This window comes from Oncorhynchus mykiss, chromosome 7 (assembly GCF_013265735.2).
Source record: "Oncorhynchus mykiss isolate Arlee chromosome 7, USDA_OmykA_1.1, whole genome shotgun sequence".
In the NCBI taxonomy this organism is placed as follows: domain Eukaryota; kingdom Metazoa; phylum Chordata; class Actinopteri; order Salmoniformes; family Salmonidae; genus Oncorhynchus; species Oncorhynchus mykiss.
The window spans coordinates 48,154,569-48,173,002 of record NC_048571.1 but is presented as its reverse complement, the minus strand read 5'-3'; the positions used below and the strand labels follow the sequence as shown (position 1 = coordinate 48,173,002).

At 42.9% G+C, this 18,434-nt stretch overlaps 1 protein-coding gene across 6 annotated transcripts in view; it reads right to left on the bottom strand.

Moving 5' to 3' along the window:
• Window positions 1-4,798: 4,798 nt before the first annotated feature.
• Window positions 4,799-18,434, bottom strand: part of LOC110527921 (protein kinase C-binding protein 1) — a 40,245-nt gene continuing 26,609 nt past the window's right edge. For 5 of the 6 annotated variants that reach the window (XM_036983394.1, XM_036983395.1, XM_021609542.2 and 2 more), the window contains 18 exons: window positions 18,017-18,238; window positions 17,617-17,730; window positions 16,926-16,991; window positions 16,454-16,546; window positions 16,272-16,359; window positions 16,127-16,182; window positions 15,962-16,039; window positions 15,694-15,809; window positions 15,055-15,566; window positions 14,684-14,827; window positions 14,296-14,463; window positions 13,597-14,142; window positions 13,009-13,518; window positions 12,669-12,862; window positions 11,230-11,310; window positions 11,037-11,115; window positions 6,269-6,508; window positions 4,799-6,144 (listed from right to left, as the gene is read on the bottom strand). In XM_036983394.1, the coding sequence (XP_036839289.1) occupies window positions 5,969-6,144; window positions 6,269-6,508; window positions 11,037-11,115; window positions 11,230-11,310; window positions 12,669-12,862; window positions 13,009-13,518; window positions 13,597-14,142; window positions 14,296-14,463; window positions 14,684-14,827; window positions 15,055-15,566; window positions 15,694-15,809; window positions 15,962-16,039; window positions 16,127-16,182; window positions 16,272-16,359; window positions 16,454-16,546; window positions 16,926-16,991; window positions 17,617-17,730; window positions 18,017-18,238 (3,483 nt within the window). In that variant the 3' untranslated portion in view covers window positions 4,799-5,968. The remainder of the gene's footprint in view (window positions 6,145-6,268; window positions 6,509-11,036; window positions 11,116-11,229; window positions 11,311-12,668; window positions 12,863-13,008; window positions 13,519-13,596; window positions 14,143-14,295; window positions 14,464-14,683; window positions 14,828-15,054; window positions 15,567-15,693; window positions 15,810-15,961; window positions 16,040-16,126; window positions 16,183-16,271; window positions 16,360-16,453; window positions 16,547-16,925; window positions 16,992-17,616; window positions 17,731-18,016; window positions 18,239-18,434) is intronic. The other variant, XM_021609545.2, reaches the window with a different exon arrangement.

Sequence of the window (18,434 nt, the reverse complement as noted above, 5' to 3'; positions counted from 1 at the left end):
TAAAGTCACAAATATAGGCTATATTCTATTTGAACACACTACATTGCCAAAAGTATGTGGACACATGCTTGTCGAACATCTCATTCCAAAATCATGGGCTTTGATAAGGAATTAGTCTCCCTTTTGCTGCTATAACAGCAGCCACTCTTCTGGGAAGGCTTTCCACTAGATGTTGGAACATTGCTGCAGGGACTTGCTTCCATTCAGCCACAAGAGCATTAGTGAGGTCTGGCACTGATGTTGGGCGATTAGGCCTGGCTCGCAGTCAGCATTCCAATTAATTCCAAAGATGTTAGATGGGATTGAGGTCAGGGCTCTGTGAAGGCCAGTCAAGTCCTTCCACACCGATCTCGACAAACTATTTCTGTATGGACCTCGATTTGTGCACGCAGGCATTGTCATACTGGAACAGGAAAGGGCCTTCCCCAAACTATTGCCACAAAGTTGGAAGCTCAGAATCATCTAGAATGTTTGTATGCTGTAGCGTTAAGATTTCCCTTCACTGGAACTAGGGGACCTAGCCCAAACCATGAAAAACAGCCCCAGATCACTATTCCTCATCCACCAAACTTTACAGTTGGCACTATGCATTCGGCCAGTAGCGTATTCCTGGCATCCGCCAAACCCAGATTTGTCCGTTGGACTGCCAGATGGTGAAGCGTAATTCATCACACCAGAGAAAGCGTTTCCAATGCCCCAGAGTTTGGAACTTGGTAGTGTTGCAACCGAGGACAGATGATTTTTACACGCTACGCACTTCAGCTGTCTCGTTCTGTGAGCTTGTGTGGCCTACCACTTCGCGGCTGAGCTGTTGGTGCTCCTAGACTTTCCCACTGCACAATAACTGCACTTACAGTGACCGGGGCAGCTCTAACAGGGCATAAATTTGACAAACTGACTTGGTGCTACATTGAAAGTCACTGAGCTCTTCAGTAAGGCCATTCTTCTGTCAATGTTTGTCTATGGAGATTGCATGGCGGTGTGCTAGATGTTATACACCTGTCAGCAACGGGTGTGGCTGAAATAGCGGAATCCGAATAGTTATGAATATATAGTGTATGTTCCTTTTTATTATATTTGTATCATGCATATCAGAGTTCAATTGTCTTCTGCCATGTGAATGAATTAAATAAATTTGTACCGAAAAATAAGGACAAAGCACTCGTCATGTGTAATAGATATGTCACTGTGTAATTTTAGCCATGAATTTGCCACAAGCCACAGCATCCTGATAAGTTTTGTAGATTGCTTGTCATCTGCACTCCGTATTTGGCTGACAAGGCTCCTTTGCTATCACAATATGACAGGGTAAACAACATTAGCAGAATGTCCTTTATCTTCTCCCAATGTATTTACAGCTATCGTATACACAGAAGGAAGGGATAGAAGGAAGAGGCTCAAGAATATACAATCGGCTTGTGAAATTGCCCAGTGTGAAGGCTACTTACTATAAGGCAATGTTGTGCTTTGAATTTGAAGTGGAGATCTAATTGTATTGTGTGAGATTTTGCCACCATTTCAGATTGGTGAAATTGTACTTAACATGCATCTTTCTCTCCACGGCCCTCCTCTCCACAGCCCTCCTCTCCTTGCGCATCCTCTCTCCTTGGCTCCTGAATTAGAGAGAGAAATATGAATAGATACATGCGTAATTGATCAGATACATTATGAAACATATTTACAAAAACATTTGAGGTTTTAATAATTATTAACTCTAACACACACTGAGGAAATAGTCTTAACTTACGATGATGCAGATACTGCCATCTCCTTAAAGCCAAGGCCTTGTGATAGACTAGCATCCTGTGCAGGGGGTGTACTTGTACATCAAGATGCCTCACACTACAGAACCGGAAATAGGCTCCTGCTCCTGTGAGTCGTTCCAGCTCGCACAAGCCAAGGCTTGTGCAAGGCTACTTTACTTTAAAGCCAAGGTAACGTATGACCTGCCCTGTGGGTGCTAACTGATCATCATCCAACCCTGCCTATAATAAGTAGGCCTAGTCAACTTACCATGACTACTCTTATACCTGTAGCTATGTTGTAGAGTAATTATATAGCTTGCCTACCTGCAACAGGACATTAGACACTATTCAACCATGTGGAGTCAAGCGCAACACTTACAAACCCTCCTTTGTATTAGTCCTCATACTGTTAGCTGGGACAGAAGCCTGCACACCCTGTGGAGTTCCAGGAACAGGGTTGGTGACCAATGCCCTACATGCCATGCCCGGAAAGCCTGATCCCAACTAACCCTTGTATAGGCAGCCCTACTATACCTAATAGCACTGATAGTCTCTTGTTATTGTGGTGTTGGCCATTAGACCACATGAATGCAGTGATGATCTGGGTCTGGACTCAGAGCCCAGGGTCTTGGTCCATTGGTATTAATCCCTGAAACACAAATAAACCCATAGCCCCTAGAAACTTGTTGTGTACATCTGGAAGTATTGGATATGTGTAAGCAATTTGCTGGTAGCTCCATCATGACCTCTAATAGGCCAGGTTAGATTAAGGAAATGTCCTGTTGTGTGTTGTCTTTGTATTTTATATACATATATATATATTTTACAGAAGCTAGTTAGTAAGTTTTCAAAACGTGCTTGCTGGAGCTCTAATCTTGACACTGCTTATATCTGCAATATAGTTACAGGTAGGTACCTAGGTATACGTGCAGGTGAATGTAATATAAAACCACTTCTAACACTCTTTGCCCAGTTTATTAACACCGTAAATATGCAGCTACAGCAGCTAGCTATTTGCAGCTAAACAATCACAGCTGATCGTTTTGTGAATATAACTCGTGTGCATCACATTCAGGTTTACTTTGTTATATAAAAAAAAAAAAAAACGTGAAATATTTGTGTTGCTAAGTAGCTACATTATCTAGCTATATATCTGTCTGTACACATTGTTGATGATCCATTAACCTCATCCTTGTGTCTTCTGTTAAAGTCCAAACACGTAAAAGACACACCCTATCCCTTCAAATTAAGTGGACACTTCTGATGACGTTTCATGACGTTTGACGAGAATACACTTGCAGGGCAAGAGGCAAGGGAGGGAGGATATTGTACCCCCTAGCTCGATTGTACATTGTATATAATCTATATATACTTGTGTTCCCTCATGTACTTTCTGTATTGATTTGTTGTTTAAAAAAAAAATTGGCAAGGGAGGAAGGAATCATTTTTAAATGGGCCACCCTTGACTGGAAATTCGTCACACGATAATTATGTTTTCAGCCACGGGTAGCTTGTGGGTGCTTTATATTCGCGACAGTCAATTATGAGTGCACGTCTACTTATATTAAATATATAATTATTAATATACGCCAATTGTATGATAGCTAGCAAATTAATTCGCTAACTAACGTTAGCCTGCCTAGCTGGAACATCTGAAGGACCTTTTTTTTATTTCTATTTTTTTTTACATTATATTTATTCCAAAAGATAACCAAACAAAAACATATTTACGAGACATGTTTGTGCATTAGTAGCACAAATTCGAACTTATTTGCATTCGTTTTAATTACACTTGTATAAATTATGTTCACTTCAGGGCCTGAAACTCCCCACAATTCACATAACTTCTCCATTGATGTTGTTTTTAAGTTTTCGCGGACTTTTCTTAGCGGATGTGCGGTCGTCGCGAATTGTATTACGGGGAGTTTCAGGCCCGGAAGTGAACATAATTGTACACTCGCAAAGCCGAATGACAACGAGGGCGGAGGGGATTGCTACGGGGATTCTCTCAATGGTACAAATCTAGGGTGTGTATTTTAAGTGTTTCGACCGTACTTTTAATCTACTGTACAGGGTTATGAATCCATGATGTCTTCACGGCTAAATCGCAAACTAGATTCCAGAAACCTAAACAAATCCGGACCAATTAAATATAACCGAAGATTTGTATAACTAACCCAAGACAGACCACTGCCCTTCGTTTCAAATGGAAGCAAGTGAATCATAGTGGACAGAACAAGCAAGGAGGTGGGCAGAGACCGTCACGCCTATTGGTGCGTTATAGCATATATTTGCATTTTTCCTATAGGGATCGCCTACTCTGAAGTAAATTCGCCCTTGCATTTAAAAAAAAACTTTGGCAAATGGTAAAGTCTATAAAAATGTATCCACTCTGTTCGTAACAGATTACAGTTTCGTTTCTAAAACTAGATTTTGATCAAGTGTTTTATCGATGAGAAAATTAGCAGAATGTCGGCCAAAATCCATCTCGCTGCATCTTCTCCCACTGCCGGCACCGGGCTTCCTCTCACCACCATATTTGATAGTGAATTGAAACGCCAACCGGATGCTTCACATTTATACATCCGATGAAATATCTGTCTCATTGTTCTATCTGTGCTAGAGCTACTTAGTTCGGACTTCACATACACATGTCCATATATGGCAAAGCGTTGGCAGCCTGGATTTCTTATCCAGTGATATCCCTGGAACGGGGACCGCGTTACACCTCCAGAATGTTGCAGACTATTTGTCAGATAAAGGAGAGCTGGAAGGTATGTGGCTATATTGCTCAGTTGTTACCACAGCGCTAATGAAGGCCAGGAGTGGAAAGATTCTGTCGGATTCCAAAACAAACCACAGGGAAGCCAGGGCATTGCCATATGCCATGTTGGTAAATATCTTTGTAGGCACACTGATGATTCCAAATCAAAATTCCAGGTCACACAGCAACATATTTGAGGGCATATGCGACCGAAATGGTGGTACATTAGAGCCATGCTGCTACCACTTTATTCTGATAGGATGGGAACAATGGTATTTTGTCAAGGTCAGACAGTTTTAGAACAACACACTTTATTTATTTAGAGAATGTAAACAAACATGAAATACAACAGAGTTCCTTTAGTCTCTTCTCTATACCGTGGCAGGGAGGAATGACTCCATTACAGTGTGCTGTAGGAGAATAGTTTGAAAATCAAATGGGGTTTCCTGCAGATGAGTGAATAAATTGTAGTAGAGTGTTCAAACCTGACATACAAAGACGTGGTCAGTTCACCGTAGCCGATCATTTTCAACCAAATACATTTATGTTTTTGTATCATCATGTGGGAGACACGTAGAAAATGCAAGAGCTTTCAAAAACTAGTGTTGTATTCTGTTCGCTCTCAGGGCCTGTGTTTGCCATAAATATGGTTTATTTCTCAGTGACAACAATACAAGATGAAAGAGTATGAACACAGAAATATGAATACAGGACAAATGTCGGTTGCATTATGATGAGCGTTAGTCCTAAGGGAGGAAAGGGAAAAACATTCTGAAATGGAAAAGCTTCATATAACTATCTCTGTACCAAATCTTAATTCAACAGGCAGTCCATCAAACATTATCTCCTCAATAAAAATGTAGGCAACCATTTCAGCATAAATAATGAATAAATTAACATACAAGAAGGCGGTTGAAAATAATTTGTATCAACAATCTGAAGCCATGTTCCATTCTGGTCCATTCACATTCAATTTGGTCATCTGGGTGATCATTGACCAAACTGTCCAATTATTTCACACAGTACCAAAACGTATTATGTACTCCCAATACAGTTTTATGAATATTACGTATAACAATAGATACACTTTCTGTACATCTGCCTCACACAAATTTGGCCATGAAAAGCTGCTTCTCTATGAGCTTGCAAAGTGTGTATAATGCAAGGTGACAGTGATTAAGAGAACAGGTGGCGCTCTCTAGTGGTTACTTGTCCCATAGTACTTTGGGCATAAAGTACATCTGAACTTGAGATGGAGAAGGATGATTATAGCGTTTGGGAAAGATGAAATTCTGGTCATGATCACTTAAAATAAAAAAGTATTTTGATACCTTCAGAGCAGCAGCTTGAAAAGACTAATGCTAACGAAACATGTCCATGTACAGTAGCTAAGAAGGTGTCGGTATTTTATGTTACAGGTTCAAGTGTGATAACTCAATGCCATGGCAAGGGCTCAGTGTTAGGACAGACTGACAGTGACATTGTCCTTGCTTTTCTCCATGTTAGAGTCTTTGTCTGTGGGGGCAGATGCTGTCGTTCCTCTGGGAGAAGTTTGACCACTGTTGGACTGTCCGGAGGCTTTGTTTGGGCCATCTGCCGTGGACCCTGACTCAGGCTCTTGCTGTGAGGCTGTCGCTACAAAAGGAGAACAGAAATATATAACTATGCAGTTGTAAGACCATTAGTACCTATATTCAGATGGAATCAATGTTCTTTAACTAGTATAAATCCAGCTTTGAATATGGCTGGTGTGTGTTACCTGATTGTGTGCAGGACTTCATGTGTTCTGGCCAGTGGGCTTGCTGGCAGGGGTAGTCACAGTAGCTGGTGTTCCAGCAACAGTAGAAGATGGCTTCCTTCCTGCAGTTGGCACACCACTGTTTCTTTTTGGTCTCATCCACCACCTGCTGTTTCTCCACTTCTGTCTGCTTCTTTACCTCCGCCATCAGACGCTCCCTCTCCTGCTCCAGACTCTGCCTCATCTCAGCCATGGTTAACTCTGCACATGTACACACAGCAGACAATAACATAACCTTTTCTATAGAATAATGTGATTAATTCTCCTCAGTCAATGACATCCATTGTTATAGACGGGTTGGCTGACAACCTCGTGAAAATCGCAGTTGTGGAAAAAGTACCCAACTGTCATACTTGAGTAAAAGTAAAGATACCTTAATAGAAAATTACTCAAGTAAAAGTGAGTCACCCAGTAAAAATACGACTTGAGTAAAAGTATTTGGTTTTAAATGTACTTAAGTATCAAAAGTCAATGTAATTGCTAAAATATACTTACAGTTGAAGTCAGAAGTTTACATACACCTTAGCCAAATACATTTAAACTCAGTTTTTCACAATTCTTGATATGTAATCTTAGTAAAAATTCCCTGTCTTAGGTCAGTTAGGATCACCCGTTTATTTTAAGAATGTAAAATGTCAGAATAATAGTAGAGTGTGATTTATTTCAGCTTTTATTTCTTTCATCACATTACCAGTGGGTCAGAAGTTTACATACACTCAATAAATATTTGGTATCATTGTCTTTAAATTGTTTAACTTGAATCAAATGTTTTTGTGTAGCCTTCCACAAGCTTCCCACAATAAGTTGGGTGAATGTTGGCCCATTCCTCCTGAAAGAGCTAGTGTATCTGAGTCAGGTTTGTAAGGCCTCCTTCCTCGCACAGGCTTTTTTTGAGTTCTGCCCACACATTTTCTATATGATTGAGGTCAGGGCTTTGTGATGACCATTCCAATACCTTGAGTTTGTTGTCCTTAAGCCATTTTGCCTCAACTTTGGAAGTATGCTTGGGGTCACTGTCCATTTGGAAGACCCATTTGTGACCAAGCTTTAACTTCCTGATTGATGTCTTGTGATGTTGCTTCAATATATCCACATAATTTTCCTTCCTCGTGATGCCATCTATTTTGTGAAGTGCAGCAAAGCACTCCCACAATATGATGCTGCCACCCCCGTGCTTGACGGTTGGGATGGTGTTCTTCAGCTTGCAAGCCTCCCACTTTTTCCTCCAAACACAACGATGGTCATTATGGCCAAACAGTTCTATTTTTGTTTCATCAGACCAGAGGACATTTCTCCAAAAAGTACGATCTTTGTCCCCATGTGCAGTTGCAAACCGTAGTCTGGCTTTTTTTATGGCGGTTTTGTAGCAGTGGCTTCTTCCTTGTTGAGCGGCCTTTCAGGTTATGTCGATATAGGACTCGTTTTACTGTGGATATAGATACGTTTGTACCTGTTTCCTCCAGCATCTTCACAAGTTCCTTTGCTATTGTTCTGGGATTGATTTGCACTTTTCGCACCAAAGTACGTTCGTCTCTAGGAGACAGAACGCGTCTCCTTCCTCGGCAGTATGACGGCTGCGTGGTACCATGGTATTTATACTTGTGGACTATTGTTTGTACAGATTAACATGGTACCTTCAGGCGTTTGGAAATTCAACCAGACTTGTGGAGGTCTACAATTTTTATTCTGAGGTCTTGGCTGATTTATTTGGATTTTTCCCATGATGTCAAGCAAAGAGACACTGAGTTTGAAGGTAGGCCATAAAATACATCCACAGGTACACCTCCAGTTGACTCAAATTATGTCAATAAGCCTATCAGAAGCTTCCATGACATCATTTTCTGGAATTTTCCAAGCTGTTTAAAGGCACAGTCAACTTAGTGTATGTAAACTTCTGACCCACTGGAATTGTGATACAGTGAATTATAAGTGAAATAATCTGTCTGTAAATTTTTTGGGGAAAATGTTTGTCATGCACAAAGTAGATGTCCTAACCGACTTGCCAAAACTATAGTTTGTTAACAATAAATTTGTGGAGTGGTTGAAAAACAGGTTTTAATGACTCCAACCTAAGTGTATGTAAACTTCTGACTTCAACTGTAAGTATCAAAAGTAAAAGTATGAATCATTTCAAATTCCTTATATTAAGCAAACCAGTAGGCACAATTTTCTTGTTTTTAAAAAATGTACTGCTAGCTAGGGGCACACTCCAACACTCAGACATTATTTACAAACGAAGCATTTGTGTTTAGTGAGTCCACCACATCAGAGGCAGTAGGAATGACCAGGGATGTTCTCTTGATAAGTGTGTGAACTAGACTGTTCAGCTAAGCATTCAAAATGTAACGAGTACTTTTGGGTGTCAGGGAAAATGTATGGAGTAGAAAGTACATTATTTTCTTTAGGAATGTAGTGAAGTAAAAGTTGTAAAAAATATAAATAGTAAAGTATAGATACCCCAAAAAATGACTTAGTAAGATATAAATAGTAAAGTATAGATACCACAAAAAACTATTTAAGTAAAAATACTTTAAAGGACTACTTACAGTGCCTTGTGAAAGTATTCGGCCCCCTTGAACTTTGCGACCTTTTGCCACATTTCAGGCTTCAAACATAAAGATATAAAACTGTATTTTTTTGTGAAGAATCAACAACAAGTGGGACACAATCATGAAGTGGAACGACATTTATTGGATATTTCAAACTTTTTTAACAAATCAAAAACTGAAAAATTGGGCGTGCAAAATTATTCAGCCCCTTTACTTTCAGTGCAGCAAACTCTCTCCAGAAGTTCAGTGAGGATCTCTGAATGATCCAATGTTGACCTAAATGACTAATGATGATAAATACAATCCACCTGTGTGTAATCAAGTCTCTGTATAAATAAACCTGCACTGTGATAGTCTCAGAGGTCCGTTAAAAGCGCAGAGAGCATCATGAAGAACAAGGAACACACCAGGCAGGTCCGAGATACTGTTGTGAATAAGTTTAAAGCCGGATTTGGATACAAAAAGATTTCCCAAGCTTTAAACATCCCAAGGAGCACTGTGCAAGCGATAATATTGAAATGGAAGGAGTATCAGACCACTGCAAATCTACCAAGACCTGGCCATCCCTCTAAACTTTCAGCTCATACAAGGAGAAGACTGATCAGAGATGCAGCCAAGAGGCCCATGATCACTCTGGATGAACTGCAGAGATCTACAGCTGAGGTGGGAGACTCTGTCCATAGGACAACAATCAGTATATTGCACAAATCTGGCCTTTATGGAAGAGTGGCAAGAAGAAAGCCATTTCTTAAAGATATCCATAAAAAGTGTTGTTTAAAGTTTGCCACAAGCCACCTGGGAGACACACCAAACGTGGAAGAAGGTGCTCTGGTCAGATGAAACCAAAATTGAACTTTTTGGCAACAATGCAAAACGTTATGTTTGGCGTAAAAGCAACACACCATCCCCACTGTCAAACATGGTGGTGGCAGCATCATGGTTTGGGCCTGCTTTTCTTCAGCAGGGACAGGGAAGATGGTTAAAATTGATGGGAAGATGGATGGAGCCAAATACAGGACCATTCTGGAAGAAAACCTGATGGAGTCTGCAAAAGACCTGAGACTGGGACGGAGATTTGTCTTCCAACAAGACAATGATCCAAAACATAAAGCAAAATCTACAATGGAATGGTTCAAAAATAAACATATCCAGGTGTTAGAATGGCCAAGTCAAAGTCCAGACCTGAATCCAATTGAGAATCTGTGGAAAGAACTGAAAACTGCTGTTCACAAATGCTCTCCATCCAACCTCACTGAGCTCGAGCTGTTTTGCAAGGAGGAATGGGAAAAAATGTCAGTCTCTCGATGTGCAAAACTGATAGAGACATACCCCAAGCGACTTACAGCTGTAATCGCAGCAAAAGGTGGCGCTACAAAGTATTAACTTAAGGGGGCTGAATAATTTTGCACGCCCAATTTTTCTATTTTTGATTTGTTAAAGTTTTAAATATCCAATAAATGTCGTTCCACTTCATGATTGTGTCCCACTTGTTGTTGATTCTTCACAAAAAAATACAGTTTTATATCTTTATGTTTGAAGCCTGAAATGTGGCAAAAGGTCGCAAAGTTCAAGGGGGCCGGATACTTTCGCAAGGCACTGTAAGTACTTTACACCACTGTGAAAATGATGTATGTGCATCATGATTCTGAATGGTCAGATAGCTAGCAACAAGCAACTGCCATGTGGGGAATTGTAGGTAGCTCGTTTCAGCTCATTGTATCTTGTTATTGATTCCATGTCTTGTTTTGAGGTGTTTTGGCTGATTTCATGTAAATGCTAATATGGCAAAATTTGCTAGCCAGCTAACCAACAACTCTAACAATGCATTTGAGAAACAACAAGTGCTTATTGTGCAAATGCATTTATGATTTCAATAAACATTGTTTACGTGTTGTCAATGCTAATATGGGAAAAAAAATGCTATCTAGCTACAACAATAGCAATGTATTTGAGAGACAAGTGCTTATTGTGCAATTGTATTTATGATTTCAATAAACATTGGAGGTGAATATTGTTTACGTGTTGTCAACAATCTAAGCCAACCCTGTCTGTTTTGGCACATAGTTGCGCACACGTCGGTTTTGTTGCTAAATAACCAACCCGTCTATACTGAGAGTCCTTTGACCCAGAATTGTCTGGGTCATCTGCAGTGGAAGCTTGAGTAATGCAAAGGTCCTTACCTAGATTGTGCTTCATTTCTGACAGCTCCTGTTGATGAAGCCACTGCAGTTTTTCTATTTCAATTCTCAATCGTCTAATCTATGTGGGAGAGACAAGGACATACATTCACTCCCCAGAGTCATACAGCTAACTATTATATGCAGGGTGTTATTCGGTGCCAGCAGATAGATCGACCAGCAGATAGATACATACCTCTGCTATTGTGTTCCCTGAAGTGCTTTTGGAAAGCTCGGTGTACAGCTCAGTCATCGTCCCTTTGATTGCATCCACTATCTGAGGAAAAAGGAGAAATGAAGCAAAAATGTCCAATGTACCCAAGAGACCGCTGACTAGTAATAACTTCATTAAATAATAACTCATATTTGATTGGTTGAGAATCTTTATCACACATCCATGCAATCTCCATAGACCAACATTGGCAGTAGAATGGCCCTACTGAACTCAGTGACTTTCAATGTGGCACTGTCATAGGATGCCACCTTTCCAACAAGTCAGTTTGTCACATTTATGCCCTGTTAGAGCTGCCTCGGTCAACTGTAAGTGTTGTTATTTTGAAGTGGAAACGTCTAGGAGCACCAACGACTCCGCCTCGAGGTGGTAGGCAGCACAAGCTCACAGAATGGGGCTGCCGAGTGCTGAAGCACGAAGCTTGTCTGTCCTCGGTTGCAACACTCACTACCAAGTTCCAAACTGCCTTTGGAAGCAATGTCAGCACAAGAACTGCTCGTTGAGAGCTTCATGAAATGTGTTTCTATGGCCGAGCAGCCGCACACAAGCCTAAGATCACCATGCTCAATGCCAAGCTTCGGCTGGAGTGGTGTTAAGCTCCCCACCATTGGACTCTGGAGCAGTGGAAATGCATTCTCTGGAGTGATAAATCACGCTTCACCATCTGACAGTCCAACGGACGAATCTGAGTTTGGCGGATGCCAGGAAAACACTACCTGGCCCAATGCATAGTCCCTACTGTAAAGTTTAGTGTAGGAGGAATAATGGTCTGGGGCTGTTTTTCACGGTTCGGGCTAGGCCCCTTAGTTCCAGTAAATGGAAATTTTAACGCTACAGCATACAATGACATTCTCGATGATTATGTGCTTCCAACTTCGTGGCAATAGTTTGGGGAAAGCCCTTTCCTGTTTCATTATAACAATGACCCCGTGCACAAATCAAGGTCCATACAGAAATGGTTTGTTGATATCGATGTGGAAGAACTTGACTGGCCTGCACAGAGCCCTGACCTCCATTCACCTTTGGGATTAATTGGAACGCCAACTGCGAGCCAGGCCTAATCTCCCAACATCAGTGCCCGATCTCATGAATACTCTTGTGGCTGAAATGAAGCAAGTCCCCGCAGCAATGTTCCAACATCTAGTGGAAAACCTTCCCAGAAGAGTGGAGGCTGTTTATAGCAGCAAAGGGGGGACCAACTTCATATTAATGGAATTAAATGTTTGACGGTGTCCACATACTTTTGGTCATGTAGTGCATGTAAAATTGTCACCCAAAAGTCTGTATGCTTCAATAAGCTCTGCTCCAAGCCCCAAACTATCGTAACATACTGTTAGTTAGTGTAGTGTACATCCTTCAGTTTGTTTACTCTGTGGCCATCAGTCCAAGTCTTGCATACTCACTTTATTAGTGTACTTGGCGATGTCAGCTGCTACGTCTGCTGATGCGGTAGGGATCTGGAAGTCCCCTGCCATGGAGGTGGAGGGGCCATTGCCTACTCCGGGAGCTGCCATCATGGCCACAGAGGCTGGGATACTGGTCACCAGGGTAACAGCCGACGTGGACGTACTGAGTGGGGGGTCTTTCTGCTGGACAGCTACAGTAAACAACAACAATCAAAACTAATCATTGACTTCACAGTCATGGTATTTAGGCCTACGGTTGCACTCAAATAGTTTTTTTAGCTGTCTCCCCTTTTTCTGTAGTGTGCTAATTTAATGATCAACTAATACGGTGGTGTACCTTTGACAGATTGCCTGGTCTGGTACCGCGTGCTTTGGGAAGGTTGCTCTGGCGATAATGATGATGAAGATGTTGCAGAGGCCGGCGTTTGGGGCAATTTTTGTGTCTGTGGCTGGTCAGGTGATGCTGTCTGCAGCTGAGGCGTATCTGGCTGCGGATTCTGCTGCTGCCGCTGCACCTTCTGCATGTGCCACTTCTGGGAGGACGTCTGGAACTTGTTGGTGGGGTTCCACACCACTGCCCGCTGCACCACCGGGACAGTCTCCCTGGGCAGCAGAGGGCGCTGTTTCTTTACTGCTGTGGTGGCGGAGGAGGCTGTGATGGGGGCTGTTGATGTGGCACTGGCCAGGGTGGTCGGGCCAATGGTGGTGGGAGCAGCAGTAGTGAAGGGCACCATGTTTAGAGGGATGGCTAGTGGAGACTGTGATGAATCTTTCACACTGGGGGTTAAGGAAGGGGCTGTGTTGTTTTGAGATGGAGTAAGGGCACTTGACAGGGTGGGGGCTTTACCTAGAATGGAAAGAAATTAATTAATAATAGCATCTATTATTTTTGTCAAATAGTGGTAGAGAATAGGAGGACTCTCACCCTCTGTCTTATTGGTTGGTGGATCTTTGGATGCGTGTGCATCTTTCCTAGTCCTCTTCCGGTCTCTGCCCCCCTGGTCCTCCCCCAGGTCAATCACCAGCTCCCTCTCAGAGTCGGAGTCATCCACCAGAGAGGTCTGCCTGGCCTCCTGCTTCACCTGGGGCTTCTCTCTGGGGGCTAGGGATGCAGGGACTGCTTTGGCTTTCTCTGGGGGCTCTTTGTCTGACACTACACCCTGCTTCTCTTTTGACAAGGATTCAGAGAGGGTAGATGGTACCCCTGCATCTCCCATGGTTGCCGTTGCAGTTGCTGGCCCTGGCCCCTCTGTTTTGCCCTCCTTGTTTTGGATGGGGGGCAGGGGGTCTTTGGACCCCCTCTTGGAAGTGTCCTTCTCGCCCTTGTCATTGGCCTCAGTGTGCTGGCCCCCTTTAGGTTTCTGTTCCTCATCGCTGGCGTACTCACTGTCACTCGAATCTGATTTATCAGAGTCCTCGGAGTCGCTGTGTTCCACTCCCTTATACACGTCCTCAGAGATCTCATCTATACCTGTAAGCAGAGAGGGGAAATTGGGGTAAATGTATAACATCAAAGGTTTCAGCAGTGGTTTTCATGGTTGTTTTGATAAAGTAAAAAAAAAGTTGAATTGTCCTGGTATCTTAATAAGCGGTTATTTTCTAGCGGTGCGATTAGGTCACTCACCCAGCTGGGCCTTGCAGCTCTTGATGGTTCTGTCCAGGTTGAGCTGGAAGCGGCTCCTGATCTGTCTTTTGGGTGAGGTGAGGACTGGTGGCACCCCCTGCTGTTGCTGCTGCTGCTGCTGCACAGTCTCACTCAACTCCTTTAGGTCCATCTCGGCTTTGCTTCGGTCTGAAAGGCCAGCACAAGAAACCACAAACAATGTTATGAGCTGGTTGAAATCAGCCACAATCACTAGATCATCAAGTAGGACTGCCTCTACATGTGGTTAAGGTTTCTAGGGTTTATGGATGGTGTTTTGCTGTCATGAAGTCTTACCCAGGTCAGGTGTGCTAAATAGCTGAACTTTGATGATGATTGAGGTTTTGATGACAGGTGTGTGGCAGCTCACCCAGGTTGAGATTAAGGATGCTCCCTGTGGGTGTTGCTTTCTCCTGCTTGGGAACAAGAGTCAGGGCAGGGCCCTGGGTGTGGAATGGTTTAGGGCTGTCCTTGGCACCAGAGACAGGATCAGGTCGAGTGGAAGCCGGTGATGCTGTGGGGAGAGTTAAGATATACAGTATCTATCAATGTCATGCTCTTCTTTGGATCTGCATTTAAGAGGTAGGTTTTATTAAAATAACTTATGGTAATTGAACTCAACATGCCCTTCGTTTACAGTACTTGTTTTAAAACAAAAACCAGAGTCTAGGTTGCTGTTACAGTATACTCCATAGTCCCAGGACTCTCCAGACCGTTAGAGAGGCAGTGTGCAGTACCTACCTGTGCAGTCCATGGACTCCTCCCCAGCACTGTAGTGGCTAGCAGGGGCTCTAGCCTGGCCCTTGTCTGGTGTCTCCTGCTCTCCATCAGAGCCTGTGTGACCAGAGGAGTTAGTGCTCATGGGCGAGCGGGGCATATCTGTCAGGGAGATCCTCCGGCCTGTACTCCCGCCAACCCCGCCCATGCCCCCGCCCCCTCCTGACAGCATGCTCCTGGACAAGGGCATATTGGGAGATGCAGTCATGTCGAAGTTGAACTTGATCTTTTCATGCTTCTCCGGCCGGACCGAGCCGGATGAGGGGTTGGCGGGGTCCAGCAGCATCTGGTACTGGTTGTCAGGGGTATAGGGCGTCCTGAAGGAGGCATAGGTGAACACTCCAAACTTCTTCCTCATGTTCTCCACGTAGACCTCCATTTCCTGCATGGCGCTGTTGAAGATGCTCTTAGTCTTCTTCACAGAGAAGGGAATCTCCTTGGACATGAGGTAGCAGTTGTTTAAGGGGACCCACGCCCTGGAAGGTGAAGAAACATAACACAACTAAACAGCTGGCTAGAGACAGAGTCTAGAGACAGAGAGTTGAGAAATGCAAATGCACTGATGAGTATAATTGACATAGGTAGGTACCAAAGGGGAATTACCTGTCGTGTTGCCCAAAGAAGCGAGCATCCACCTGCCCGTCTTTGTCCCGCAGTGCTTTGGCAGGCCAGAATGGAAACCCCTTCAGCTTGGCCCACACTAGAGGGTGAGGATCACTCTGAGCAAAGTAAGCAGGAAGACTAGTTATCACACTGAGACCATTATATAGGCAGCATTCAGTATACACAAGGCACTACAATTCCAATGTATGACTCGTTTAGCACAAGCTTTGATACAAGTAAATAAGAGAGTTTAAGTAACTGAACTCACACATGGCTCACAGAACCAGTTGTCTCTCTTTTGGCAAGCTGACAGATAGCATTCCGGACAGACTTCAATCTCATTCATCTGAAAGAGAAGAATCATTGTAGGTGTAACAATTGTAGGTGGCTTCTGAAGGCCTGAAATAATTATTGAACGCCTTCCCATACTCGCCTCATGTTCACAGATTTTCACTATGACCTTAGCTGTGGCAGTGAGCTTATGATTTCCTGGAATAAGAAGGTCACCATTAGAAATAACCACAAACCAGTTATTGAAACCAGTGAAAATCCATTGCAATCTAAACACGGACACTGACCTCCATTATAAATTATGCAGTTGTGCAAAATCCATTTCACATCTGCCAAGAAAGCTTCGGTACAGCCATACATTTTCTTCTTTGTATTCTGGAAAAATAAAATAGAAAAGGTCAGTGATCAACAACTGGTGAGGTTTGGGATTGTAGTTCTAACCCCAAAGAAATAAGCAGAGAACATTAACCTTCTCTAATGTACAGAGGTCCATGGCGTGAAAAATATACTCTGCGTAGTCCGGATGCTGTTCCAGAGATACTGGCTTCTGGAAGGGTTCCGTCTGGAGAAGATATACAAGAGACGTGCACAGTGAATTAACCTTCATATTCCAAATACAGGCCTCACTTAGGCCAAATCCTAACTTGAGACACAAGCACAGCTACAACTTTCATGTAATTATATCAAATTGGCATCAATTCCAAATTTAGGTCAAGATTTAAAATTGCCTGCCTTGCACGCATCTCAATTTAGGATTAAACTGCATGACCTCAACACACACACACACACACACACCTTATCACCCATACTCTACCACCCCAGGACAGACGACAGCAACTAAAAACAGACACACAAAACAAAAAGAACACTCCAAACAGGAGGGGGAAAAAACGAACGGAAAATATGATGGGGGTCTTTTTTTAGTGTGTTTGATTGATTACCCAATTAAAAGCCTTTCTCTGCGTGGCGGCTGCATGGGGGGAGTGAGATGACGAGCGTGGTTGGTCCTGAAAAAGAGTAAGAGGGGCAACTGTATCCTCACCACACCACGCTTTACAAACTGCACCCTTGGTTCAATGGTCCCTTTTCTCTTTATGCCATTGTAGAGGAGAAGACTGGCGAAAACAGGCTTGGGGTGGTTTAGTGTTGTTAGAGAGCTTCCTAACCACTTTGTAACCAGAACACCAAAAGATACTTCAGACTGAGTATAGGAAATCATTTGGCTGGGTGCAGTTCTCCATGTATTAGGGCAGGGGCAATGGACATCATCACTGATGGAAAATAAAATCATGAGTAAGCATTAAGCAGTCTTAGAATCAGACCATATCAACAAGCGCAAGACCATTCCATTGTGTTTGTGCGAGAGCTCTGTTCACTCGCATTGGCATTACTAATACATCTATCTCTGTTCTTCAATAGTCCAATATATCTCCTGTCAAAACAATTAGTCAATGACAATAGTTAGAAAAGGTAGAAATTAAATAGAGTTGTTCCATGACAATGTGGGGAGGGTGAAAGCAGAAGCACAAGCCATTGCAATACGTACTATATCCAGTTGAACAGACCTGATATTTGTTTATAGTGTTACTGGGACTAATCAGCCAGGTAGAGGAGGGAGGTCAGTGCACTTACACCTGGCTGTTTCATCTTCTGGAGTGCAAACTTTAGCAGGTAAGACAGCTGGTCTAGTGTTAGCATCGTCATTGCTTTACTCTGAGTCTCTATGCACTCAGCAACTGTTATTTTCTGAAAGAAAAGAGGTAGAGCGAAAGATGTTAGCTTCAAATGTATTTTGCCATCTCAAAGGATATTCTCAGTATCAAGCCTCATTTTACTACCTTGACAACATCATAAACCAACACGATCAGAATTTATTTTAGCTCCAAGATTTTGCTCAACTCTGTAACTTCCAATAAATAGGGATGTCTTTCATCATAGTCAGGACTCAACCCCCAGCCTCAAACCTCCCACGCATTTTAAAGTTGTCTTCCTAGTAGACAACTGGTTTCCAGTCCCACCCACAAGTGAGTACCTCACACTCAGGGCAGAACCAGTCACCCTCGGGCTCTGCGGGCAGTTTGAGGCACTTGGCGTGGTACACCCTCGGGCAGAGCTCACAGCAGAGCACCTGGCCCTCGCGGTGGCACAGCCAGCAGTAAAAGTCATTCCTGCCGTCCTGCGGTACAACATCAACAGGGTCTGTGGTGAGTGCTGGCTGCTTCGCATAGTAAAAGGGACCATGTCTTAGTTCTGACTGAAATGCAGGCAAGAGAAGGAGAAAGTTGGAGGGGTTCAACATTTAATTTAGGCGTGAGATTACATGAGCAGCACAAACATGCAAACATTTTTTTATAATCAACAGAAGTTACATAGTAACGGTCCAAAGCACAGACTGCTTAGAACCCTGTGTTGCAACATAAGGCATTCAAAAGTGTATTAATTGATAATTT